A 27,160-nucleotide genomic window follows, 5' to 3' on the forward strand; every position below is an offset into this window, starting at 1 on the left:
CTATTGCTTCTCTCTTCAGGTATTAGAGGTGTCGTCGCCCACAGCAGGCAGCGTTCTGATTGGTCCATCTCAGATCCAGACGTTAAAGGCGGCCCATGAGCTCACCGTCCGAACCATGTCAGCTTTTGGAGAGTCAGTGGACTCATTGTCGGTGAATGTGCCCGCCAAATTGCCTGCCATAATGTCCGGTGCCTCGTTGCCTCAATGCCAGTCTTTGCCAGCTACCGCCAGTGTCCTCATGGCCAGTGCCAATCCAGACCCTGCTGTTTGTGCCACATCTCTCTCTGCTGCCAATATGCCCATTCTGCCACACGCTGCTACACTTGAAGAGCACACCATTGGTCCTGTTCGGGGAGTCTATGTCAACACGCCCAAAGCAGTCACTTGTGAGGTGCCTCCTTGTCCTGCGTCCTATGTAGAAGCCTGGGCAAACCCAACATCAACTGCAGCGCTAACGACTACAATGGCAGCACAAGAAGCACTGTCACTATGTGCCTCGTATACTAACTCAACGGTGAGTCTCAACTAAATTTCAGCTTGTCTAGAGTTTTAGTTGCTGCTCTGTGCAAGTAGTCATTTAGCAAACACTTTTAGAGCCAAAAAAAAACATTGTAAATGTATGCGTTTCTTTATTTTGTGGAACACAAAAAAGAATGTGTATGTATGCTAAAAAGCTGAAAAATGCTGGGAGTGCTTCTTGGGTGTAAAGGTGTGTAAATACTTCCGGTGCTCTTCAGTGAAGGGATCCACATATATCTAAAGATAAGGGTCTAAGGCACTCAGGAGGATGAAGATTAAAAAGCCTTTATTAAACCATGGCTAGTCTAATAAAATAAAAACATGCCTACGCGTTTCAGCCAACAAGGCTTTCGTCAGGGCTTGAAGATTCAACTCAAGCCTTCACTTCAAGCCCTGACGAAAGCCTTGTTATAAGCCTTGTTACACATATAAGTGCCTTATATGTGTATGTATGCTGTCGAGATCCAAAAATGACAAAAAAGCAACACCAAATTTATCATAAAAGTAAACAGTAGTGTTGCATAATGAACAGACCATTTTTCACTGTAACTCTGGGTCGTCTCCTCATGCCCTATTTATAAATAGTCAAACTCGAAAGAAGTTTGAGAACTACAGAGGAAGTAAGACTCAAGTTTTATAAACCATGTAATATAATGCCCTCAGTTCATTTTGTTGTTTGGTAAATAGCCAGGACATTCCACTTTTTTTAGATCTGGTTTTTGGTTTAGACCAGTAACCTTTTGAAGCCCTGCTCTAAGCTTTAGCCACTGCATTTGGTCCTACTCGACGCACTTCTATTTCGATTCGAACGGGTCTCTCCGGCATGGGAGGCAGGCACACTAACAAGTACGCTAAAGACTACAGCCTCTAGTGTCAGTCGCAAACACACCTCTAGAGGCCTCTTGAGTTTTACACTCACAGCTCTTACTAGCTTGCCTCCATTACACTAACCCCTCTAAACCTTACTCCCTTCCGGGTCACGGCACCAAATGTAATCCGTTCCACTCAATCTGCTCCGAGCGGGATTTGAACTGGCGTCTCCGGCATGGGAGGCAGGCTCGCAAATAAAGACTCTAAAGACCGCAGCCTCTAGAGTCAATCGCTGGCATGCCTTTTAAGGCCAGGGGAGTGAGTTTTACACACAGCACTCTTACTAGCTTGCCTTTGTTGCACTCACCCTCCTAAACCTTACTCCCATACGGGTCACGGCACCAAATATAACTGGTCCTACTCAACGCGCTCCGTGCTTGCCTCCATTACACATTAACCCAATTTCATGTTGAGTATAATGTAGAACTGTTTCAGTTTATATATATTGTCTGTGTGCTGAGATATTGGATTTAAAGTTTCTCTTTAGGGTTGGGAATGAGTATTATATCAGTTTGATTAGTGAAAGTGTTATCCATCAACAGGTGAGTGTATCTGCACCCATGGTCACACCTACACCTGTGGTCATGCCTGCGCCTGTTGCCACACCAACGTCCATGGCTGTACCTTCTCCCTTGAACACACTAGTACACATGCCAGTGTCCATGACAGTGCCAGGTCCTGTGGTTGTGCCCTCACCTGCCACCATGCCTGTACCTGTTGGTGTACCTGGATCAGTGCAAGTGCTGTCCAGTGTGGCCCCTGCAGCGCTTAACCCCAGCAGAGAGACGGACAGCCCAGGAGTCCAACGTCCTATTGCCTCCCTCTCCGAATTCCTGGAGGACCCCCGTGCCAAACTTCATACACCGCCACCAATTTACACATGCCCCAAAGATAACATCCCAGGAAAGGACCCTCTTAATATCCCTGATACGCATCCACTGAGGCCTGCCAATCCATCGCCTTTTGAGTCAGAGCCTGAGGAGGACAGGGAAAACACCAGGCTTGTGTCCATGGAGGAGTTCCTGCGGCCTGTACCTCAACCTCGTATGAAGGTCAGTTTCCAAACCAAATCAGGAGACCATATGTGTACCTGTGCAATTAAGATCATTTTATTCTGCTCTCTTTTTGAATATCTTTCTTTCAGAGCTAATCTTGATATACAAATTTATTCCATCAGAGAAACACATTTTGGTGCATGAACTGTGTGTATTTTTACTCTGAACTTTAGAGTAATTAATTAATTGATTTAAACATACTTTAAGTTAGTGCACTGATGTCCAGTTCTGCCCCTGGAGGGCCACTGCCCTGCAAAGTTTAGCTCCAACCCCAATTAAACACACCTGACACGGCTTATCAAGGTCTTTGGAATTACTGGAAACTTCCTGACAGGTGTGTTGGAGCATGTTGGAATTAAACTCTGCATGAAGGTGGCCCTCCTGGAATGGACACCCCTGACCTAGAGTCTCAGAAACCTGTTGAAATTGTTGTTTCTTTTGTACTCTATCAGGTATATGCTGGTGGTGTTATAGACCCTCCCCCAGACTATCATGGGGAGAGCAGTCGGTCTGATCTGTCAGACATACTGGAGGAAGAGGAGGAAGATCTGTACTCTGAGACTATCACTGACGTCCCCTCCAGAGGTTACGGTACAGCTCGTGCGGGAAGGGTATGTACATGCACATGAACATGTAGTAGTCCTGTTGCGACATGGCAAGTTCTGATTGGCTGTAATTGTGCCGTGTGATACAGCATTTTTGCTTTTGGTGTGGATAGGCAAATTACTCAAGTAGAAACTTGTTAGGATACAAAGTTAGCCATACTTTTATGTTCTTTCTGTTCTTATATTTCCTCTGTTGCATTTTAATTTTCTTGTTTCTTTTTCTTGTTTTCTTCTATTTTCATCTTTTGACACCAAACAAAACCAACCTTTTTCCTCATCTGTATGTTTTCAATCTATCGCCTTGTCCTTTCCTACTTCTAAAACAACCCCAGTGTGAAATGTGGGAAACTGATAGTGATGAAGACATTTTGGAGAGGATTATAAAGCTCCCCTCTCAGGTCTACCACAACAAACACCTCTTCAGCATCCCAGAAGTCACAGAAGAGGAAGACAACACCGAATCAGAACCCTATACTAGACATTCCCCAGGCCGGACTGCTTCAGGCAAGGGCCACCAGAGTGGACGCGAGAGTCGCCGACATTCTCCTTTCCACCAAAATCATGGACATAAAACTGAATCTGAATCGCCCGTAGTGAGGTACAAAGGGACTGCACCAGTCAGGACTAGACCCAGAGTGCACTATGCTGACACAGTGGACACCATCAACTATCAGGATGAGGAGGAGGTGGAGTTGGACTCTGATAGTAGCCTGTACGCTGGGCCTAGTTCTGGAAGTGTGGGTGTGCGCCGAACAACACACAAAGCACATGGCGATCGACTCAGGAGAGAGGCCTTACTCCGTAGCCAGATATCTTCAGGTCTCTCCGGCATTTTGGCATCTTCAGGAACAGGGCAGGGACCGTATTTAGTTAGCAAGACCGTACACCGCGTGAAGTCGCCCACTGGACCCTCGACAGAGATTGACGTAGAGTATGGAACTGATAATGATGAGGAGCAACAGCTGTTTGGCCCTGGAGAAGTGGTGTTAGACCAGATGAGCTCTGAGTGGTGGGTGGAGGGTGGTAACAATGAGTACCACAACCTGCCCCTGACATGCAGATCCCAGCCAGAGCTGCCCCCAAGCAACCGCTCATGGGTGGGTTGTCCTCTGTCCATCTGTCTCCTGCTGTCCCTTGAGACGCTGTCTTTGAGAAGCCTGCCCATCCCTTTAGTAGATGGCTGAAACCTTTTGCGTCCTAAAAGAGAAGATAAGCGCTGGTTTGCACCCACATCATTTGCTATTCTTATCAGTTCACTGTAGCTTAACTTTTCCAACTTGCAGTATCATAGTTGGAAGGCTTAGGATGTGTTCTTGAATTTAGCAATGACAATATTAAGAAATTGAGCAATTCTAGTTCTAGTTCCACTTAATGATTTCATTAAGATTCCTTTTAGTAATTTTGAGGAAAAAGTGGACAATATTATTGCATTCACTACCCTAGCACATCTGATATGTATATTGCATGTTAAGTTGTTAAGGAAGAATGGAGGAGGGAAGTAGTTATGGAAGAACGTTACAGAACTTTAAATGTAACTGAAAGTCTGAACGAAACCAAACGTCCGTTCTGAATAAGACGTGGTACTCGATTCCAAACTCAACATGGAGTTAGCAATTCAAATGCATTAATTCACCACATATGATGTTAAGTGGTTATAGTCCTACATGGGATTCCACCAAGTACACAGTGACTCCCCAACACTAATTTTACTGTGGATGCAAAAGGTTTAAGTCTGTACATCTCGTTCCTTGCATTTGATTGTGTACCCTACACCCTTTCTCCCAGTCTCTAGTCAAGGCATCTTCATATTTGTAGTTGTGTAGCTGACTCTGCTCTATGTATTTGTCCTACATCTTACTGTACTCTTTCCAGTGTTCAGTTAGAATGTTGCTATGCTCAGGCCTTGGCTTTCCATTACCGCTCAACAGGTTTACTTGCTCTAGTGCATCTCCTTTCCTTTATATTAATGGGATGCTTCTTGCCCCATATGTTGTCAAGGTTGTCCAGAGACTGCTTAAGCGGTTAAAGCAGAGACTGGACAATACAGATGTGCTGTTTGAAACTGTATGTTGTACATGCAAAAGGGATCTCCTTGTTGTTCTTATAATTCCTCTGTGTTGTTATGAAGAACAACCCTAAGTGCTGCTGCTTTTTTATCTGGAATCAAATGTTGCTTAAACAATAGTTTTTACGTGTGAGTGTGAGTGTGTGTATTTCAGGGCTCCAGGCTAATTGCTTATTCAACAAAAACGTTTGCATCACTTGCATCAATCTACAGTATTTGTCATTAGGCAAAGACACCAAAACTTCATATTGTGAAATTAGCTAGATAGCTCGAAGCTAGAATAGTTGTAGACAATGTTTCAGATCTTTTGGTTAGCAGGCAGTAAGCCAAGTAAACTTCACACTGGAACACGGGCTACTGCAAATGTTCCAAATGCAAGCTTGGCAATTCATATATTATGGACTGTTATTTGCCAAGTAAAAAGTATAACTTGGCCCCACATTGCTTTATTAGCAGCAAGTGATTGATCTAGTCTGGAGCCCCTAGTGTTCATATGTGGTATTACATGCAGTTTGTGTGATGGTGCTGTCATCCCACTGTGATGTTAGTCAGTGACTGTTTCCCACCATTGTCATCATCTAACTGTTTGTTTCTCTTACATTAGGAGGCAGCTGGAAGAGAAGATCCAGGTGCAGTGTGGTGCGATGTCACTCAAAAATCAGCCCGCTCTGAAATTAGACTGCATAGAGGTGAGACTCTCTCACTTCCCTCTCTCTCACTACTGAAGCAGATTAACTCTAGACAGCTTGTCATGACACAGGAGGAATTGACAACTATGAAAATAGCTTCCGGGATAATACCTGACCACTGTATACTGCACACAGCTCTCGTTTAGATCACATCCATCTCAGACTCTTCCTAACACACCCAACTTTAGACGGCCCTTCTTCTCCAAATGTACTTTCAACCTCACCCACATGTGTGTCGGCCCAATCTAAATTGGGACTTATTTTGTTCCTTGATAAAAACGAATAAGTATTGTTTTCTGAGGCTGATTTATTGCTCATTCTTAGGCCGTGTGTCCACCAAAGCTTTTTTAGCCAGCTGAAAACGCTAGGCGCTTGGGTTGGGTTACTGATTCGTTTAAACCTAAACCTAGACACATACATTTCCTAGGAACTCGCTTGTTGAGGAATGCTTTCTATGTGATTAGATGCTCATTTGATTTGATTTAAAACCCACAGATATGCATTCGTGGAGAGTCAAGCCATGTCTAGTGACCATAATATCATATACATTTTGAAGTGGACAACTAATACACACCATTGAACTTTTACTATATTTTACAACATTTTTCCGTTGACGACATCCCCAAAAGGAGGTTTTCCCAAAGGTAAAACATTTTTTTTCTGGATATTTGCCCTCAAATGTGACTCACAGAGGTTGTGAAATGACCTCTTTTCTTTGCCCTGCCCTTGATTGTTGCTACAGATGGTCTTGATCCTCACTAATGAGATGAGCACATCTCACTGCTGGAGCTTAACACGAACACGACAGACACCCATTACCCACCACTGATCATGCATCTCTGTTTTACACTGTATTCCTTACCCCGCCCCCTTCCAACTCATCCAGAAACAGGAATACAGGGAGCTGACCCTCGACCTCTTGACCTTGAGTCCGGCTGTCAGACTCCAAAGTACAGAGCAGCAGTTTTATTTTGCATGCATGTCCAATATATATAGGACAGGTGGTTTTGGGGATGCATATGTGTTTGCTTTACAGTTTGCATTTTCATTTATTTATTTAGTAGACACTTGGGTGACTTAAATGAATAATTTTTTATCTATAGTCTCCTACAGTTGAATCAATTCATGTAGTAATCGATCGATTGGCACAATTGAATCTGAGCTGCTTATCAATATCAGTGAGAACCTTATTAAAAATTGAGCACCAATAATGATGGAGCATATTCGAATGATTTCTGAAGGATAATGTTACACTGAAGATTCAGCTTTGTAGTCACAGGAATAAATTGTATTAATAATTTAAAAAAATATATTAAAGTATAAAACAGTTCTGTATTCATATTTCCGAATTGTACTGTTTTTAATGTATTTTTCATTACATCAATGCAGCCTTGGTGAGCCTAAGACAAATCTTTTCAAAAGCATTACAAACACTCAATTACTCCCAACTTTCGACCAATCATGTAGTTTTAATCTGTTCCATCAGAACATTATTCAAAATCACAAAGTTTGTTGGTATCTGAATAGACATTGGTGTGTCTTTCTCTCTTCCTGTCGCTCTCGCTCTGTGTCACTCATGTGCGCACGTTTCTCTAGCGGCTCATGGCGGCTTAGGATCAGGAGGTTTTAGTATGATTACCTCACTTAAGGACACGCCTGGGCCGCACCATTCTTTGTTTTCAGGCGGGGGAGACAACGCACATTAGTTCACTGGCTTTAATGTTTGGAATGCATCAAGGAAAATTGTCTAAAATAAATTGTTTTATTGTAACGAAACTTTGCACAGCTTCCCAAAAATTTTTTATATGCATGATGTCCAGATCAACCACTAATGTGTTTCTGCATATGAATGTTACAGGTGTGTTTGTGTGTACTCTTTGTGTGTTACAGAGCCCAGACCATGTGGAGAAGATGAGGTCAGAGTCTTTGTTGCCCTCTTCCCATATGAACCTGCGGTCATGTCCCCCAATCCTGACGCTGTTGAAGAGGAACTTCCCTTTAAAGAGGGACAGATTATCAAGGTTTGACTTAGTTGCATTTCATTTTGTGATTTTCACACATGTATAAGTCTAGTAGACCATCGGTTCCCAACAGGGGGGTCGCGGCCCAGAAGGGGGCCTCAGCGAGCTCTGTGGGGGGTCGCGTCATATTTTGAAAAGTTTTGAGCAATGAGCTCAAATAAAAGTTTTTTTTGTTCAAAATGTACAAAATTTATATAATGAGCGAGTTGATCATGAATCCATTTTCCAATCCGTGTTTTTGTCTTATCCTGAGCCACTGGTACTCCTATAATAAGTGTTTACATTGGGACTATTTTACACTGGTTCGGATCGCTGGCGCTGCGGAGTAGCCCAGTACCTGCGTGACTCGTCATAGACATACACAGAGAGAAGTAGTTCCGGTTACTGTGTTCTTCCGAAAGACGCATTATTCTGTTAATAAACGCAAGTTTATTATCACTCGCTATAGCACCAAAAGCGTCCAAAATAAAGCCTCACATTAATAAAGCCTCACAAATAACATGCAAGTATTGATGTCCCAGACAGCAGTCATTTAGTAATAGCCTATATTCTTTATTTTTTTACTTACACACCAGTGTGAATATTTTTGTTATTGCATTTCAAATAGGGCCAGTTTATAGGCTACTCCTCGGCTTACGTTTTTAAATTACAAAGGGCTACTGGTGTTTGTGTTATTGTATTTTCAATATTATAGGCTATTATTTGTGCATAAACATATCTGGTTATAATAAACATACCGTTTGTTTGAAAACAACATATTTTGTCATCCTTGCTGCAAGCTTACAAGAGCGATAATATCATTAAATGTGAAGGGGGACCCTAAAATATTTTCTTGGGAAAAAGGGGGTCTCAGACAGAAAAAGGTTGGGAACCACTGCAGTAGACCATTCTAGCTTAAAGTCGGGATGAAACATAAGTTGCGATAGTCTTTTCTTTCCTACTGTGACATACAGTCCTGGTCAGAATTATTGGCACCCTTGCATTAATAAACACCCTTGCAATAAATCTGCATTGTTCATTCTTGGGGTTAATTCTTCTCATTATGAAATATATGTTTTTCTCTAATACACATTGGCCACAATTATTGGCACCCTTGTTAAATATGAACAAAGAAAACTCTGAAAATAAATCTGCATTGTTAATCTTATTGACCTTTTATTAAAAAATGCACAAAAATCTAACCTTCAATTGAAGTCAAACAATGAAAATATGGGGAAATCTCATTAGGAAATATATGTTTTTCTCTGATACACATTGTCCACAAGTAATGGCACCCTTTTATTCAATACTTTTTGGAGATTAGAGACCATTCCTCTATAGAGAACTCCCAAGTCCATGTTGATACTCTCTCCTCTTCGGTTTTCTACAGGGTTCAGGTTTGGGGACTGTTGTGTTGATTTTGACGTTTGTTTTGGATCATTGTCCTGATTGAATACCCAACCACGGCTCATTAGAAGATTTCTATAAGGCAAACCTGTCTATATAAGCCTTGTGTCTCCAGCGTGAGACAGCGTTGCCACTGTACATAAATCCTTCAAAATATAATAAAGTTCCAGTTCAAAGTTCATTGTAGTGTTTCTTCTCTTCAGATTTATGGGGACAAAGATGCAGATGGTTTCTTCCGAGGCGAGTCAGGTGGTCGCCGTGGCTTTGTCCCGTGTAATATGGTTTCAGAGATCCAGGTTGATGACGAGGAGACCAGAGACCAGCTCCTGATGCAAGGCTTCCTCACCACAGAGGCATCTATGGAAAAGATAGGTGTGTTTATCATCGCACGTGTCAGACTCGTACATCTACACCTCGATCTGTGTTTTCACTCCAACATATCATGTGACCAGTCAGATTCGAGACTTCTAGGGAAATCCAGGCGAATATCCAGCCCAGCAAACTGTTCTTTTATGATAGCTGTGTACTCTTACCTTGACAGCATTGAAGGCATCACAGATACAAAGGCTTGAAATGTTTGGACTGATATTTTTCAAATAGACACTTTTATGCTTAGATAGGAAATTCATACATATATTAAGCAATAGCTATGTTTCCATCCAAAGTTGCAAAGTTAAAAAATGGCGTAAAAATAATGCATAAAACATTCCTGGGAAATTGGCGTAAAATATCTGTAATAAAAATGGAAGTTGCTGCAATCGGCTCTTTTTCCCTCCATCATAAATGAGTGTCTCAGAGCGTCAGACGAAACACAATAAACCCTTTTGTTCTCTTTGGTGTTTGTGAATACAATGGTGTGAGACGCTTCTGGAGGAAATTAAACAATCATTCTGATGATTATATGCATGTCTTCTTATAAAATTGTATCCGCCTCAATTGAGTGCATACGATTCTTGTTGTTTCCATCCAGCCTTTTTTTGGTGTTGCAATATTCAAAATGTGCATAATAATATGAGGATGGAAACAGCTACTGATGCATTGAATTGTTACAAAAAAAAACTATTTCAAATAAATGCTGTTCTTTTGAACTTTCTATTCATCAAAAAATCCTGAAAAATAAAATATATCACTGTTTCCATCAAAAATATGAAGCAGCAAAACTGTTTTTAACATTGATAATAATCATGAATGTTTCTTGAGCAGCAAATCATCATATTATACTGATTTCTGAAGGATCATGTGACACTGAAGACTGGAGTAATGACAGGAATAAATTATAGTAAACGGATGTTTTAATTTGTAATAATATTTAAAATATGATTATAGTCAAAAGAAATATTGATTATTATTTCTTTTAATACACTATTGAAACGTATTCATTAAACATGTTTATATCATCCAAAACTTGACAATTTCAGCCAATATTTGTGTGTTCAATGAGCTTTCTGTTCTTATTTGATAACTTCAAACTCTCCTGAAATCATCTGCAAGCATTAAGAGCACTCTGGATTCTGCATCTGCCTTCACGTGGGATCTTAAAGGGATACTTCACTGATTAGCATTAAGCTTTGTATCAGCAGAAACCCGGTAGTATTTTCTCATGCCCCCTGAGACGAGAGATTTCTGTATTGTGTGTCTGGAAAAAAAACTTTGATGACGCAAAAATCGTAATTGAGCGTCTTCATCGGAGGCTTTTTTTGTCCAGAGGCTCGAGACTACAGCCAGTAGTAGGAGTGAGTCCCGCATGCTCCCAACCCGCCCATAGGGGGCGTCTTTTCAGTTTCGAGTCGACTAGTAGCTTCGTTGTATCATTTCTTCCGATACTGCCCGGTAGGCGTGGCTTGGGAGTGGCCTCATAGGGCAGCGAAGCAAGTGGATTCTGGGAGTTGTTGTCTTTCATCCACATGAGCCAAAAAAACATTTCCTGGCTTTTTTCAGGCCCCATCCACACTACTGCGTTTTCGTTTAGAAACGGAGACCTTTTGCTACGTTTGCACCCCCCGTCCAAACTACAACGGCAAAAACGAAGACCTAAACTGGAGAAGTTTTAGTGAAGACGGTCAAAACGGACGACTTTACAAACGATGACGCAGGGGCTCACGCTCGGCTCTATGATTGGGTGTCATCAGTCATGGCGTATCCTTCCCCGATTCGTCAGACACCTATCACATGACCCTTCCCCGGGAAGAAAACATACAAAAACAGCCTGGACTACGTAACGTTAGTGACTGCAACATGGATAACGAATTACAAGCGTTACTGACGTTGATTGTGTTTGCTAGCAGCTGTTGTGCAAGTCAATTCTGCATTTTACAATCTTATACTGCCTACATGCGTCTGTTTACACCGGCACGCACACGCCCAGTGTTGGAGAATTGATCACGTGATCCGCGTTTTCAGTCGTTTTAATGTGGACGGAGATCAATTCTAATACGCAGCTAAAGCGCCGGTGTGGACGGAGATCGTATTCAGTTTAATTCTCCGTTTCTAAACTAGAACGCAGTAGTGTGGATGAGGCCTCAGTCTAGAAGGCTCCAACTTCTAAAATAATTTCTACTACATAAATGACCCAATTTAAATTTAAATGCACATTCGTCTTTCCAGCGGTGAAGTATCCCTTTAAAGTGCTGTCTAGGTAGACAACTGACTCGGTTTTGGAGCAGAGCTGTAGTCTGACTGAAGGTCATATTTTGAGCATGATTCTAAAATAAAAATAAATCTCTTAACTCCCTATAATCGTCCAAAGAAAAAGCCACAATCCAGCCACAGCTGACATTTTAGCACAGCTAGAATTAAATGTTTTGACACAAGCTTTAAAAATAGGGTTCAAGCTAACAACATTGAGGAACTTGGGTTTCTTACTGAAGTTCTTAAAGTGTTAGCAGTGGAAAAGTGCAACGTTTATGTACTTCATAACGGTGCATGCAGTATTGTTCTCTCATTTAAGGCAAAACGCTACGGGTAACACCATGTTTTTTCATGCACTGGTCAATTTAGTGATTAGTGGAAAGAAATAAACATGTTTTATTGCACTTTATCTATTTGAGGCTGTAGATTTCAAAGGATGAGTGTTTTTTTTCCCCACTTCAATCCTCAGTATCTTTACATACACCAAACCAAACATTTATTTTCTGTCTGTTGACAGCATTTTCCGATTTATAAATCCATAATCCCCTCTGTAAAAACCTTTAATTTGAATATGTCAATAAAATGAAACAAGAATTCTGAACCTGACTTTATCCAACGTTCTGGAAATGTATGCAAATGCATGCATATTTAATTAGATAATGCATCATTTGCATATTTATTTACACATTTCAGAAATCTTATAAAACAAAACAATTGTAATGTTCTGTCATTAATTAACTTGGAGAATCTAATAGTTCAACATTTGTACTCTATTCACCTATAGTGTCTTGCCTTAAATAGTTGCACATGAAGGAATGATGAATTGTACTTTTAAAAAATTATGTTAAAAATCATATGAACAAGTGGCCACCGTGTTGATGTCACATGATCAGCCGAATACTACTCGCTTTATCTCAGTCTGTTCTTAATTTAATTTGGTTCATGTTTCACAGTGTCGGTTTCATTTCAGATCACAAAGCTTTGCCAATTTTACACAAGTGCCAAAGTACTGTCATTGTAATGTGTGTGTTTTTGTGGTCACTGTATGAGCAGTTCAAAGAGCAACAACGTGGATCGTGTCTCCCAGAATGCTTTGCTACAGTTGCGGTTCAGCCTTTTCTTTCTCACTGTGGCGCCTCATTGCTGAAGCTAATGCTTATTCTGTTGTTTAAAGAGATAGTTCACCCAAAAATGAAAATTCTGTCATCATTTTTTGTATTTTCTGTATGCATGTGAAAAGCCCTTCTAGGGACGGACATTGCAAATTAGCCTTGGCTAAAGATGTTGTAGTGTGGTACATGTTTATTGTTCACACGTGTCCCTATTAAATAAAATTAAATAAATTATTGAGGAGGCTTTCACACTGGTCATGTTTGCTGCGGTCATTCTCGTGTTACGCATCACGTTTGAGCTTCTGCAAGAACCAATGAGATCCATTCTCGTGTTACGCATCACGTTTGAGCTTCTGCAAGAACCAATGAGGTTCATTCTCGTGTTACGCATCACGCTTGAGCTTCAGCAAGAACCAATGAGGTTTATTCTCGTGTTACGCATCACGTTTGAGCTTCTGTAAGAACCAATGAGGGTCATTCTCGTGTTACGCATCACGTTTGAGCTTCTGTAAGAACCAATGAGGTTCATTCTCGTGTTACGCATCACGTTTGAGCTTCTGCAAGAACCAATGAGGATAATTCTAGTGTTACGCATCACGTTTGATCTTCAGCAAGAACCAATGAGGATCAGTCTCGTGTTACGCATCACGCTTGAGCTTCTGCAAGAACCAATGAGGTTCATTCTCGTGTTACGCATCACGTTTGAGCTTCAGCAAGAACCAATGAGGTTCATTCTAGTGTTACGCATCACGTTTGAGCTTCTGCAAGAACCAATGAGGTTCATTCTTGTGTTACGCATCACGTTTGATCTTCAGCAAGAACCAATGAGGTTCATTCTTGTGTTACGCATCATGTTTGAGCTTCTGCAAGAACCAATGAGGTTCATTCTCGTGTTACGCATCACGTTTGAGCTTCTGCAAGAACCAATGAGTTTCATTCTCGTGTTACGCATCACGTTTGAGCTTCTGCAAGAACCAATGAGGTTCATTCTTGTGTTACGCATCACGTTTGATCTTCAGCAAGAACCAATGAGGTTCATTCTCGTGTTACGCATCACATTTGAGCTTCTGCAAGAACCAATGAGGTTCATTCTCGTGTTACGCATCACGTTTGAGCTTCTGCAAGAACCAATGAGGTTCATTCTCGTGTTACGCATCACGCTTGATCTTCAGCAAGAACCAATGGGGTTCTTTCTAATATTACGCATCACGTTTGAGCTTCTGCAAGAACCAATGAGGTTCATTCTTGTGTTACGCATCACGTTTGATCTTCAGCAAGAACCAATGAGGTTCATTCTTGTGTTACGCATCACGTTTGAGCTTCTGCAAGAACCAATGAGGTTCATTCTCGTGTTACGCATCACGCTTGAGCTTCTGCAAGAACCAATGAGGTTCATTCTTGTTACGCATCACGCTTGATCTTCAGCAGGAACCAATGAGGTTCATTCTAGTGTTACGCATCACGCTTGAGCTTCAGCAGGAACCAATGAGGTTCATTCTTGTTACGCATCACGTTTGAGCTTCAGCAAGAACCAATGAGGTTCATTCTAGTGTTACGCATCACGTTTGAGCTTCTGCAAGAACCAATGAGGTTCATTCTCGTGTTACGCATCACGCTTGAGCTTCTGCAAGAACCAATGAGGTTCATTCTTGTTACGCATCACGCTTGAGCTTCAGCAGGAACCAATGAGGTTCATTCTTGTGTTACGCATCACGTTTGATCTTCAGCAAGAACCAATGAGGTTCATTCTCGTGTTACGCATCACGCTTGAGCTTCAGCAAGAACCAATGAGGTTCATTCTCGTGTTACGCATCACGTTTGAGCTTCTGCAAGAACCAATGAGGTTCATTCTCGTGTTACGCATCACGTTTGAGCTTCAGCAAGAACCAATGAGGTTCATTCTCGTGTTATGCATCATGTTTGAGCTTCAGCAAGAACCAATGAGGTTCATTCTCGTGTTACGCATCACGTTTGAGCTTCAGCAAGAACCAATGAGGTTCATTCTCGTGTTACGCATCACGCTTGAGCTTCAGCAAGAACCAATGAGGTTCATTCTCGTGTTACGCATCACGTTTGAGCTTCAGCAAGAACCAATGAGGTTCATTCTCGTGTTACGCATCACGTTTGAGCTTCAGCAAGAACCAATGAGGTTCATTCTAGTGTTACGCATCACGTTTGAGCTTCAGCAAGAACCAATGAGTTTCATTCTAGTGTTACGCATCACGTTTGAGCTTCTGTAAGAACCAATGAGGTTCATTCTAGTGTTACGCATCACGTTTGAGCTTCAGCAAGAACCAATGAGGTTCATTCTAGTGTTACGCATCACGCTTGAGCTTCAGCAAGAACCAATGAGGTTCATTCTCGTGTTACGCATCACGTTTGAGCTTCAGCAAGAACCAATGAGTTTCATTCTAGTGTTACGCATCACGTTTGAGCTTCAGCAAGAACCAATGAGTTTCATTCTAGTGTTACGCATCACGTTTGAGCTTCAGCAAGAACCAATGAGGTTCATTCTAGTGTTACGCATCACGTTTGAGCTTCAGCAAGAACCAATGAGGTTCATTCTAGTGTTACGCATCACGCTTGAGCTTCAGCAAGAACCAATGAGGTTCATTCTAGTGTTACGCATCACGTTTGAGCTTCAGCAAGAACCAATGAGTTTCATTCTAGTGTTACGCATCACGTTTGAGCTTCAGCAAGAACCAATGAGTTTCATTCTAGTGTTACGCATCACGTTTGAGCTTCAGCAAGAACCAATGAGGTTCATTCTAGTGTTACGCATCACGCTTGAGCTTCAGCAAGAACCAATGAGGTTCATTCTCGTGTTACGCATCATGTTTGAGCTTCTGCAAGAACCAATGAGGTTAATTCTCGTGTTACGCATCACGTTTGAGCTTCAGCAAGAACCAATGAGGTTCATTCTCGTGTTATGCATCATGTTTGAGCTTCAGCAAGAACCAATGAGGTTCATTCTCGTGTTACGCATCACGTTTGAGCTTCAGCAAGAACCAATGAGGTTCATTCTCGTGTTACGCATCACGTTTGAGCTTCAGCAGGAACCAATGAGGTTCATTCTAGTGTTACGCATCACGCTTGAGCTTCAGCAAGAACCAATGAGGTTCATTCTAGTGTTACGCATCACGCTTGAGCTTCAGCAAGAACCAATGAGGTTCATTCTCGTGTTACGCATCACGTTTGAGCTTCAGCAAGAACCAATGAGGATCATTCTAGTGTTACGCATCACGTTTGATCTTCAGCAAGAACCAATGAGTTTCATTCTCGTGTTACGCATCACGTTTGAGCTTCAGCAAGAACCAATGAGGTTCATTCTAGTGTTACGCATCACGTTTGAGCTTCAGCAAGAACCAATGAGGGTCATTCTAGTGTTACGCATCACGTTTGAGCTTCTGCAAGAACCAATGAGATTCATTCTCGTGTTACGCATCACGTTTGAGCTTCTGTTAGAGGTTTGTTCTCACGCAAGCTTTTGTTTATGTTCGCTGATCAAAGTTTACATGTGAATAAAAGCCTAAATTCAATATTTTCTTCATAAAATGATAGAGTCTTTGGAAAATTTGGACTAAACCGCTCAATTCATATGGATTTTTTTTATGATTTCTTCATGAACGTTTTGAAGAGTCAACGTGGTAGTTGCAATGGAGGGACGTTTTTCGACGATGAACGAAAGACTTGCGCGTTCAGAACGACATAAGGGCGAATAAAAGATGACAGATTCTTTCATTTTTGGGTGAAGTAAGCCTTTACTCTCTCGTTTTCAGCTTGGTTCTGGTTTTGCTTTTCTTTTGGCTTCTCATTCATTCTTGTCTGCCTACTTGTCTTTTTTTCCCTCGTGTCCTGTTTAAATTTCATAAAGACGCCCGCTTACATGCACCGCTTCCACGCCGCACCGCTGCACCGCCGAAACCTAGACGCTCCAAGAAAGGTGTGTGTCAGCGCTCGGGTCTCCTCCACCTCTCTGCGTTTGGTTTGCTGAACTCCCAGCTTTCTGCTTCTGCATCTGAAACTCTGACCAAAGGGGGACACGAGCATTAGATATTCTTACTGTTATATTCTCACAGCATGAAATTTAAAACTAACCTTTTAGTTATTTTAAAAATAAATATTCCAAGTAAATATTCCTGGTTTTACTCTGCATGATTCAATGCATGTTATTGTAATGAAAACAATGCGTCAAAATGCAATAACTTTCGTGCTGATGTATGCAAGGCCTTTCACAGAGAAAAACAATATTAACCAATATGGCAGTGCATTATAAGTGCATTAATTGGAACTGCTATTTTTCTTTTGCCTCTTCTATTCTTTTTCTTTTTTTAGAAAAAATAAGCTTAAAATATTATAATAATATACAATTGTAAAAAAAAATGCCAATTGACATTATTTTTGTAGAAAAATTATGCAAAAATATTATATAATAATATTTAAAATATTTGTCGTAATTTACATTTTTGTGTAAAAAAAAAAATAATTAAGCTGCAAATTGGAAATATAAAATAACAACAATATATAAATTAATAATACATAATCAAATATATGTAATTGACATATTGGCCTTAAATGTTGTCAAACTTAACTTGTATTGCACCAGTTGATAATTCCTTTAAACGTGTACTTTCTAATGCTCGGACTCTCAACCCCCTTTGGTCAACTCACCATCTCGTGTGTGTGTGTGTGTGTGTGTGTGTGTGTGTGTGTGTGTGTGTGTGTGTGTGTGTGTGTGTGTGTGGCTCATGAATGCTGCACTCATAAGCTCAATCATTTTATTTGGTTTTGTTTAGTCTTTTTCCCCATAATTCCAAGTGTCAATCAAGGTCAGGCAGCCAATCAGATCGTGTCTAACCCTTCCCTCCCCCCCCACTTCTGTCCTTCTCCAGTGGAGTCTTCTGCGGTGTGGGAGGACACGTCTGCTATAGACTCCTCCAGTCAAGGTTTGAGATCCTCATTCCCGTCCCGTTTCTTTCTCGTCATGTTTTCCTCCTCGGATGTTTTCCGGCCGCATGTGTGTGACAGTTTCATTGCATATTAACTCTCGGATGATGCAGCGCTGCATGCCTTCACCATCATCATGTTCTAACCACTAATTATCTTTCAGTCTTTGACCGTTGTGCTTCTGTGCATCATGGTTGATTTGTTCAGTTTGTGACCTGCATGTTTTCTGTCATAAGTGTCTTTTTCTTCTGTTCTGTCGTTTTATCAAGCAGTAGATATTAGAAGTTTTGCAAAGCCAGAAATATATATATATATATTAGTGCTGGGCAACGATTAATCGCATCTAAAATATAAGTTTGTGTTTATTATATGTGTGTGTGTACTGTGTATAATCATTTTGTATATATAAATACACACACACATGCATGCATATATTTAAGAAAAATGTGTTATTTATTTATAAAATATTTATATTTATATATAATATAAATTATGTATAAATATATATACAGTATATTCATGCAAATATTTCTTAAGTATATGCATGTGTGTGTGTATTTATATATACAAAATTATTATACACAGTACACACACACATATATTATGTAAACGAAAACTTCTATTTTGGTTTTCATATCAGTTAAAAGTTTTTTATTTATTAAATAATGGGCAATTTGGGCAGATTTTTCTACCCATGCAATTACAGTGTAACAAATATTTACATTTAATCAGTTAATTGAAATTCTCAATTCGAGCAAATATGGCTATTAATTATTATTTCAGTTATTATTTCAATAATGCCCCAAAAAACATAGCATACACTGTTAAAATATATCTTATATATATTTTAAAACTAGTGAAAGAGAAATAACATTTAATGCACATCAAATATAATGTAATAAACACTCCGTTCACCGGAGACCACTGTGATTGATTCACTTATGGACTTTATTTCCCAGAAGTGAATCACAGAGGGTCCTGCGTAATTCCCGAGCCGTAATCTCCCGCTCATAGAGATGTGTTGTGTTTGACTCGCAGACCTGAGCCGCTCAGCCCCCCCGCCGGGAAGCTCCAGACCACGCAGGATGGTGGCCATCTTTGACTACGACCCGAGAGAAAGCTCCCCTAATGCAGACATAGAGGTGATGGCATTACTATTTATAATATACAGTATGACCAGTCTGGAGCCGCACGGGTATATCTGTGGCAATAGCAACTATACACTGTATGGGTCAAAATTATACATTTTTCTTTTATGCCAAAAATCATTAGGATATTAAGATCATGTTCCATGAAGATATTTAGTAAATGTCCTACCGTAAATATATAAAACATGTATTTTTGTGAGTGAATGCAGCACAATCGTGAACATAAATGCACAACTTTAAAGGAGATTTTCTCAATGTTTACATTTTTTTGCTCCTCAGATTCCAGATTTTCAATAGTTGTGTCTCGACCAAATATTGTCCTATCCTAACAAACCACACATCAATAGAAAGCTTATTTATTCAGTTTCCAGATGATGTATACATCTCAATTTCAACATCTCAAATAATTTACCTGTGACTGGCTTTGTGGTCCAGGGTCACATATTAGTAAAAAAAAGTGTACGCTGAGTGAAGTGAGTCTATGTTGTGTGTGTGTTTAATGTTTAATAATTGTTCATCATGTCCAGGCTGAGCTGATCTTCAGTGCGGGCGACGTCATCTATGTGCTCGGTGACATGGACGATGATGGCTTCTACTATGTGAGTTTCTTCTTCTTCAGTGTCTTTTAAGTATATCCATAGCATCATATTTGCTGAATGAAATCCAATACTAGTTTCTTACAAATTTTTATACCTATATATATATAGACATTGGGCCCTATTTTAAACGATCTGAAACGCAAGTGTCAAAGCGCAAGTAACTCTGTGGGCGGATCCCGGCGGGATAAACGACTCTTGCGCCCGACGCTAATCTAAAATGTGTTGGTCTGAAGTCGCTTCATTACTCATAGGTGTGGTTTGGGCGTAACGTGAAATAAACCAATCAGAGCGTCCTCTCACATTCCCTTTAAGAGCCGGCGCGCTTGTTCCACGGCGGATCGCTATTATAACGGCGGATTTGCCGGCGCACGCCAGGAGCGGTTCACAGCCGAGGAGACCGACGCTCTCGTCAGGGCCGTAAAACACAGAGAAGTGACATTGGGGATGATGGGAGAAACACACACAAATTAGCTTCGGTTAAACAGGCTTATAATAATTTGGGTAAATGTGTTGCTAGATTTTTATTTTTTTTATCTAGATAGATTTTTTTCACATCTTCACGGACACAACAATGATCTCCCTCGTGTGTTAATATTTTTCCTTGTAATAATGTATGATTTGCAAAAATGAAAACTGCTGCATCTGTGTAGATGAGAGAATCAAAGTGTGTGTGTTGTTCACACGCTACATAATGGCCAAGCACGCGCCCTTAAAATAGCATCTGACTAACGCGCCGCTGTCTTTAGACTCGGTTTCTCCTGGTCAGTGGCGGAGTTGTTTTCTGAAACTGCAGAATATCACCAGGGAACGTTTGCGCCGGAACACACTCCTCTTTTCGCTAAACCGCCCCCGCGAGCGCAAGTTCATTCCCTAATTTACCGATGTGTGTCTGTGGAGGGAAGAGTCGCTGTGCGCGGGTGCAGAATAGGAATGATACATGCGTTGTGTACAAAGTCAATTGCGCTGGGTGCAAGAAAGGGCCCTAAATGTTGATTATATATATATATAGACATACAATATATATAAACATTGTGTTGATTATAAGTGACGTTGCATTTATATATATAAAGAATCCTAAGGAAAACAATAGGGCTTTATATATATATATATATATATATAATTACTTTTTTTTTGTGGAATATTTTTTTGAAGATGCAGGGCTATCATTATGATCCAGTATGATTGAGTGACTATAAGCAAAGCAGCAGTGCATGATGGGATTGTGTTGATGTTTTCAGGGAGATCTCAATGGACACAAAGGCCTCGTTCCTTCCAACTTCCTGCAAGCTTTTCCTGAGCCGGAGGAGGACGGCGTGACGGAGAGCCGTAGAGACTCGCAGGTGTGTGTTCCCAGCATGCATCACGGCGTCAATCATCCGTTCTGTTCTGTCCATCACAGCGTAACCGCATCAGTTGCTCCCGCTGTCTTTGGTTCTGCATGTCGTCTTATGTGTGTTTATCTCTTTGTGTTTTTTATTTCTGCATGGTTTTCAGAAGCACAGGAGAGGTGTTCACTTTAAACAGTGACCGTAAGTCTTGCACAGATCCCAAACCCTCTAGCGTCTCCTTTCCTGAATATAGATGACTTATACCAAAGCTTAATAATGGGTTAAAGACACATCATCAGTTACCCGTCCTCTTTTCCCCAAACCCGTATGAGTGTTTAAGTGTAAGCTGTCGAGCTCAGAAAAACACACGAAATAATATTATAATCTTTTATAGATTTTGTAGAATCTCAAATTATGCATTGATATAAAAACTGCACATTGTACCAAACTCTCTTCCTTTTACATAATGATATAAAAATGTTAGTGTGATATTTCATCCCCAAAACAATTAGTATTATTTATTTACTATTATAGCATTAAATAAAATGTTGAATAGGTGTTTAATTTGTTTTCGCAAATTTTTTTTTTTACAATTTAGGGTTGATTTATTTTTATTTTTATTTCAGTATCATTAATAAAAGTAGCATCTAATCAAATGTTGAATAGGGGGTTTTTTTATAGCAATTTTGTTATGTGCATTTGTCATTTTTATTATTTTTTTACATTTTAGGGGTGATTGATTTATTTTATTTCAGTATTTGTTTTTGTTCAGGTTTTATTTATTTCCATTTAGCAACATTCCTAATTTAGTTTTTCCTTCTATTTATGTATTTAATATTTTATTTTAGCTTTATTTCAGTTAGCAAAAATGATTCAGTAATTTTAGTTTTAATAACGATAATAACCCTGATATGGACCCCAACATTCTTCAAAATAGCTTTTGTGTTCAACAGAATAAAGTGGCTGAAAAATGATGAGATTATTAATATTTTAGCTTTACTAGCCTTTTAAGCTCAACTCAATATTTCATGTTCATTTCTTGTCTCTTCATGTCATGGTTTCTCTCTCGCTTCTCGTCTTGTTCAGGACTTTGAGCTGAAGCGGTTTTAATGTCAGATCCGGCTCTGTGTTTTTCTGCTAGTTTGGATCCCCACAATATATAGCAATACAATTGTATTTTATTTTATTTTATTTTATTTTATTTATACAACTCTCATGTAATTAGTAGAAAGTTAACTCTCTCTCAGCTCTTTTTTGATTTATTTTTTATATTTATTTTATTATTATTTTAATTTTATGTCCTTTTATTTATTTTATTAGATAAATTTGAAAATTTAAACATTTAAACATTTTATTTCATTTATATTTATTTTATTTATATTTATTTTATACAACTCTCATATAATTAGTAGAAAGTTAACTCTCTTTTAAATATTTTAAATATTTATTTTATTTATTTTATTATTATTTTAATTGTATGTCCTTTCATTTATTTTATTTAATTACATATATATATATATATATATATATATATATATATACATAAAATATAAAAAAATTCACATCATATATACATTTAAAAAATATTTTATTTCATTTGTATTTATTTGTATTTTTTTCTATTTATTTTATTTTTTTATTTGATTTTATTGAACTCTTATGTAATCATGTTTTGTCTTGCGTCTGCCAGGTGAGCCAGACAGAATGTTCTGAGCATCTCGATCCCGTGAGCTCCTCTCAGCCAGAACCGGATCCACCAGCTCAACCTGACCCGACCCCTGACCCGGCGACCCCTGACCCGACCCCGGCCCTCAGCTGCTCTCCTCCGTTCCCCGACGCCTCTCCGCCCGAGAAGAAGAAGAAAGGTTTCTTCTCCAAGGGCCGAAAGCTCTTCAGAAAGCTGGGATCCAGCAAGAAGGAGTAGCGCATCAGACTGTGAGCGGGAAGGATCTGCGATTGCACTTTTCCTCGTGTGTGTGTGTGTGTGTGTGTGTGTGTGTGTGTGTGTGTGTGTGTGTGTGTGTGTGTGTGTGTGTGTGTGTGTGTGTGTGTGTGTGTGGTGTGACTGAACAACAGGAGAATCGTTCTCATTCTCTGAATTTTGACCATAATGACGCACATTCACCAGCGCTTTCGTGTGTCGGACTGTTCCTTCTTTTTGCAAAGCAAATAATGGCAATAGGAGTTTCACCAAAGCTGTGAATATCACTCATGCTAACTCTAATAACTCTAATAACCGCATCTAGACATGAAATCACAATCAAGCATCATCCACTGACAGGCAAAGCACACTTATGACGAGATATGAAATCATGTCTATTCCGAGAATTCTGGAAAATAAAACGGGGAGTGACAAAATAAAAGTCACTACAGAAATATTTTGCACTACGGGGTCCGAGACTGCAGAACTGTGTCCCTTTATCCGGTCATGATGATGATGTTTAGCGGTGAACACTAGAAGATACCAACCGGTTATTCAAACCAGTGAGTGACTCAAAACTCAAACCTTTGCTTATTATTCCAGTTATTTTTACTGGAGAAAATATGAATGATCACAGACGAGGCTGAACGATATGTTTGATATTACATCCCACTTGCAGTTTCACATTATTATTATTATTATTATTATTCTACTGAGAATAGCATTTTATTATATTCTACACTTTTTTCATTGAGAGTAATCAATGAGAATTTCATTATGTGTTCAAATGTCAAACTTTCATTGGCTCAAAACTATAAAACATGATTTATAATCAGCTTCAACTTCTTGATGATGTAAAAATGGCATTTTTGAACCACATTATTTTGATCCGTCTGTAAACGCGATATCGTGCGTCTGTTCTGTACAGGTTTTATTGATCATAATCAACTCTGTGTTTCAGTTCAGATTCGCCTTTTCTCTAACTCGTCCACATGGAACTCGGATAACAGTAATAATTCATTTACTTATGTCTGATACGGTAGAAACGTACGGTGTGTGTGTGTGTGTGTGTGAGACATTTGCTTCTTTCTGCATGAGCTCTGTCTTAACTTTTTCTCGATGTAATTGTTTTGTTCCTCTTTTCTTTTCCTCCGTTTTAGGAGCGTTGTAAAGTCACAGCATGTGAGCATAACACCACACACACACACACACACACACACACACACACACATGTAACGCCCTGGTAAAGTTAGTTAGAAGTGCTCATGGTTTCTCAGGTTGAACTGCTCATCAGTTTTGCGTAGTCTTAAGTCAGCTCGTGCTCATCTCAGCGAGACTGTCCAAAACACACAGTTGATCTTGCCAAAAAAACTACAGCGACTAACAACCAATCACAGAGCGCCAGCCGTTCAGAGGGGCGGAGCTAGGGCCGAAACGACCTCACAGACAGGAAGTAGGTTTCAAACATTCTCGAAACTCCTACCAAATACAGTTTGTGTAAACATTATTAAATCAAGACACATTACCTGGAGAAGCTAAATGACTTATAGCCTGTTCTCTGAAAAAATGTTGCTTAAAACAAGAAAATGATCTGCCACGTGCCAAATAAACGTGTTTCCCTGTGAATTAAGTTTATTTTCAGAACGCATCGGCAGATATTTTTCTAGTTTTAAGCTTAAACTTTCATGCATTCTTTGGAAAACTAGTCATTTTAACTCAAATACGTGTGTTTTCGCAGTGTAGGCATAGCCAGAAAGCTGTTTTCAGCATCACTCATGCACTGACTCTTCTAATGCATTAAGAGCTTCTTCTGCTGACTTCATGAGGATGATGCACTATAATCCACACGCATGCTGTGATTCCCAGAGGAGCGTAACCCTAGGCCATAATAAAACTAGCCTTATAAGACCTTGCTTAGTCTTAACTTCAAGTTTACTACAGCTGTGTTTGTAATGACTGCATGCATGATGGGTCTCCATCTATACTCGGCCTTATTTATTCTATTTATGTGTCGTAGTAGTTGTGCACGCATCTTGCGTTTGTGTGTTTTGCATTGTATTATGTCCAGTACGAATATCCAAAGATTCTTAAATCATGATGCATTTACTCGAGAAGTAAAATGGCTGAAGATATTGAGTTAAGTGAAAGTTAAGTGACCAATAAGGGCAGAAAAAACGAGATTATTGGCAGATTTTTGTTCTTGTTTTCAAGCATTTTGCAAGTCATGTTTTCTTCTCAAGTAAATGCATCTTGATTTAAACATGTTTATTTGCACTGGGACACAAGACAGAAAGAAAACCTTTGTTTTTTTGGTGCGGTGTTGAGCTCAGTGTATTTTTGTGATTTGAGGTATGATATTTTCATACATTGAGAAAGAAACTCTATTCTTGTGTCTGTAGCAGAAGCTGGATGTTTTTTGTACATTTTTCTAACGTGTGTTTGTGGAAACTCACCTGTAAATAAATAATGCTAAGTATTTTCCGTGCATGCCGAAACCATGTTTCTGGACGGTCACACGGGCATCATGCTGTGTGAGGGACGTCGTAGTGATTTACTTGAATGACTTGTGTCAATATGGACTTTTTACAGAAATAAAGTATATTTTCACATAAAATGAGTTTGTGTTGTGAATGATGAGAGACGAAAGCGTGTTTTATTTCTTTCAGTTTTATTGTAAGTTTGAGAACATCACATTGCGCTTCAGAAGACACACGTTCTGGAGGACTTCTCGGAGAAAGCTGGCTTCAGTTTCTGTAAGCGCACCAGCGTCTCACGTGGACGTGTTCTGACACTATGAGACGTGTGCAGCTTTACGAAACAAAGCCACTTCCTCTTCTCTCTTTCCCGTCGTTCTTCCGTCGAGCGCCGTGAAGTTTCCCAGCAGCCAACAGTACACTCATCCATAAAGTAGGAAACACTACACTGTGGCGAGGGGTTTAGTAGTGCTTTCTACTTTATGGATGACTGCACTGTACATCCCAGTGTCCAGGTGTCCACGTCTCCTCTGGAGCTCCGGATCAACACTTGCGATCTCAAGCTCCTCCTCCACACACACACACACACACACACACACACACACACACTTGTGCACAACATGTGAACCCCACCCAAACTTTACACCGGCTTTAAACTGCTTAAAATGCAAAAATCAAATAGTTTTCATTGAATCAAATTATTTGGTGCACAACGTTCAAACTCACAACAAACATTGCATTAAAGTCTGTACACAATTACATCAACTTTTGAAAACAAGTGGATTGAAATAAAAATGTTATAAATGCACAATGCGTCACAAAACCAACATCTTCCCTTTACACCACACGGCAGCCATTTTGATGGACATGAGTAAGCTTTTTCCTTCAAACGAAGGCGTTTTCTTACAGATTCATATTTAAAATGCTCGTGTGTATTACAAAAGAAACTGCAATGATAGAAACAAAATGCATGTTGTAGACTTTTAACATTTTAGATGAACAAAAACAGATTTTTTTTAAATAATACGACATGTGATTAGTTAATAATCAATATTAAAACAACACTATTTCATTCCAAAAATTGGCCTTTTTTTACATTTTAGCTTAACAGATTTTTTTTATTTTATAATTCGATCAATATTAAAACGTAACACTATTTGTTGCATTTAAAAATTTGTTTTACTTTTTTAACATTTAAGCTTAACAGAAACAATTTAAAACAAATTTTTTGACTATTATCGAACAGATTTTGTACATGCGTCAATGGATAATCCAACGTTAAATTAAAGTGAAAAATGTGAAAATATGAATGCAGAAGATTAACACATAAAGTTACACATCATGTGATACAGTAACAAAAAATACAATAAAATAATACATCTTACTAGTATAAGCATAGACATACGTTACCCAGTCGCTGGGTTACATCCGGACCTGTAGAGAGATATTGGCTGAGTTGTTCTCCTCCGGGGTCTTGTGGTGTCTTCCTCTCCTGCCCGAGTAGAAATGGGCCTAAAAGAGGAGAAGTGCTGCTATTTAACCTCGCTGCCGACCACGTGTTCCTCAACCACACCGGAAGTCAGATCCTCACGCTCGTCTGTCATTGGCTGCTTCTGTCGCGCATGTTCACGTCGCAGCGTTGGGACGTCTTTACTTCACAGGTGCACTTTCAGGGAGACTCGGTGTGAGTTGAAGAACTCATGTAGGGGTCTCAGTTCAGCTTAACGCAATGCGTACCATTAAACCGGGCCAATGATAAAAACTTGTTTTGTTGCACTAATATGCATTTTATT

General features: G+C 39.7%; 1 protein-coding gene across 2 annotated transcripts in view; it reads left to right on the plus strand.

The window, feature by feature from the left end:
* Nucleotides 1-26,858, plus strand: part of tspoap1 (TSPO associated protein 1) — an 82,668-nt gene extending 55,810 nt beyond the window's left edge. For both annotated transcript variants that reach the window (XM_079607173.1, XM_079607174.1), the window contains 13 exons: nucleotides 20-514; nucleotides 1,932-2,441; nucleotides 2,897-3,055; nucleotides 3,382-4,146; nucleotides 5,719-5,803; nucleotides 7,694-7,824; nucleotides 9,414-9,582; nucleotides 16,825-16,893; nucleotides 17,843-17,896; nucleotides 18,936-19,039; nucleotides 19,573-19,644; nucleotides 20,883-20,984; nucleotides 22,663-26,858. In XM_079607173.1, the coding sequence (XP_079463299.1) occupies nucleotides 20-514; nucleotides 1,932-2,441; nucleotides 2,897-3,055; nucleotides 3,382-4,146; nucleotides 5,719-5,803; nucleotides 7,694-7,824; nucleotides 9,414-9,582; nucleotides 16,825-16,893; nucleotides 17,843-17,896; nucleotides 18,936-19,039; nucleotides 19,573-19,644; nucleotides 20,883-20,984; nucleotides 22,663-22,896 (2,949 nt within the window). In that variant the 3' untranslated portion in view covers nucleotides 22,897-26,858. The remainder of the gene's footprint in view (nucleotides 1-19; nucleotides 515-1,931; nucleotides 2,442-2,896; nucleotides 3,056-3,381; nucleotides 4,147-5,718; nucleotides 5,804-7,693; nucleotides 7,825-9,413; nucleotides 9,583-16,824; nucleotides 16,894-17,842; nucleotides 17,897-18,935; nucleotides 19,040-19,572; nucleotides 19,645-20,882; nucleotides 20,985-22,662) is intronic.
* The last annotated feature ends 302 nt before the right edge of the window (nucleotides 26,859-27,160 follow it).

This window comes from Phoxinus phoxinus, assembly GCF_949152265.1.
Source record: "Phoxinus phoxinus genome assembly, chromosome: 3".
NCBI lineage: Eukaryota > Metazoa > Chordata > Actinopteri > Cypriniformes > Leuciscidae > Phoxinus > Phoxinus phoxinus.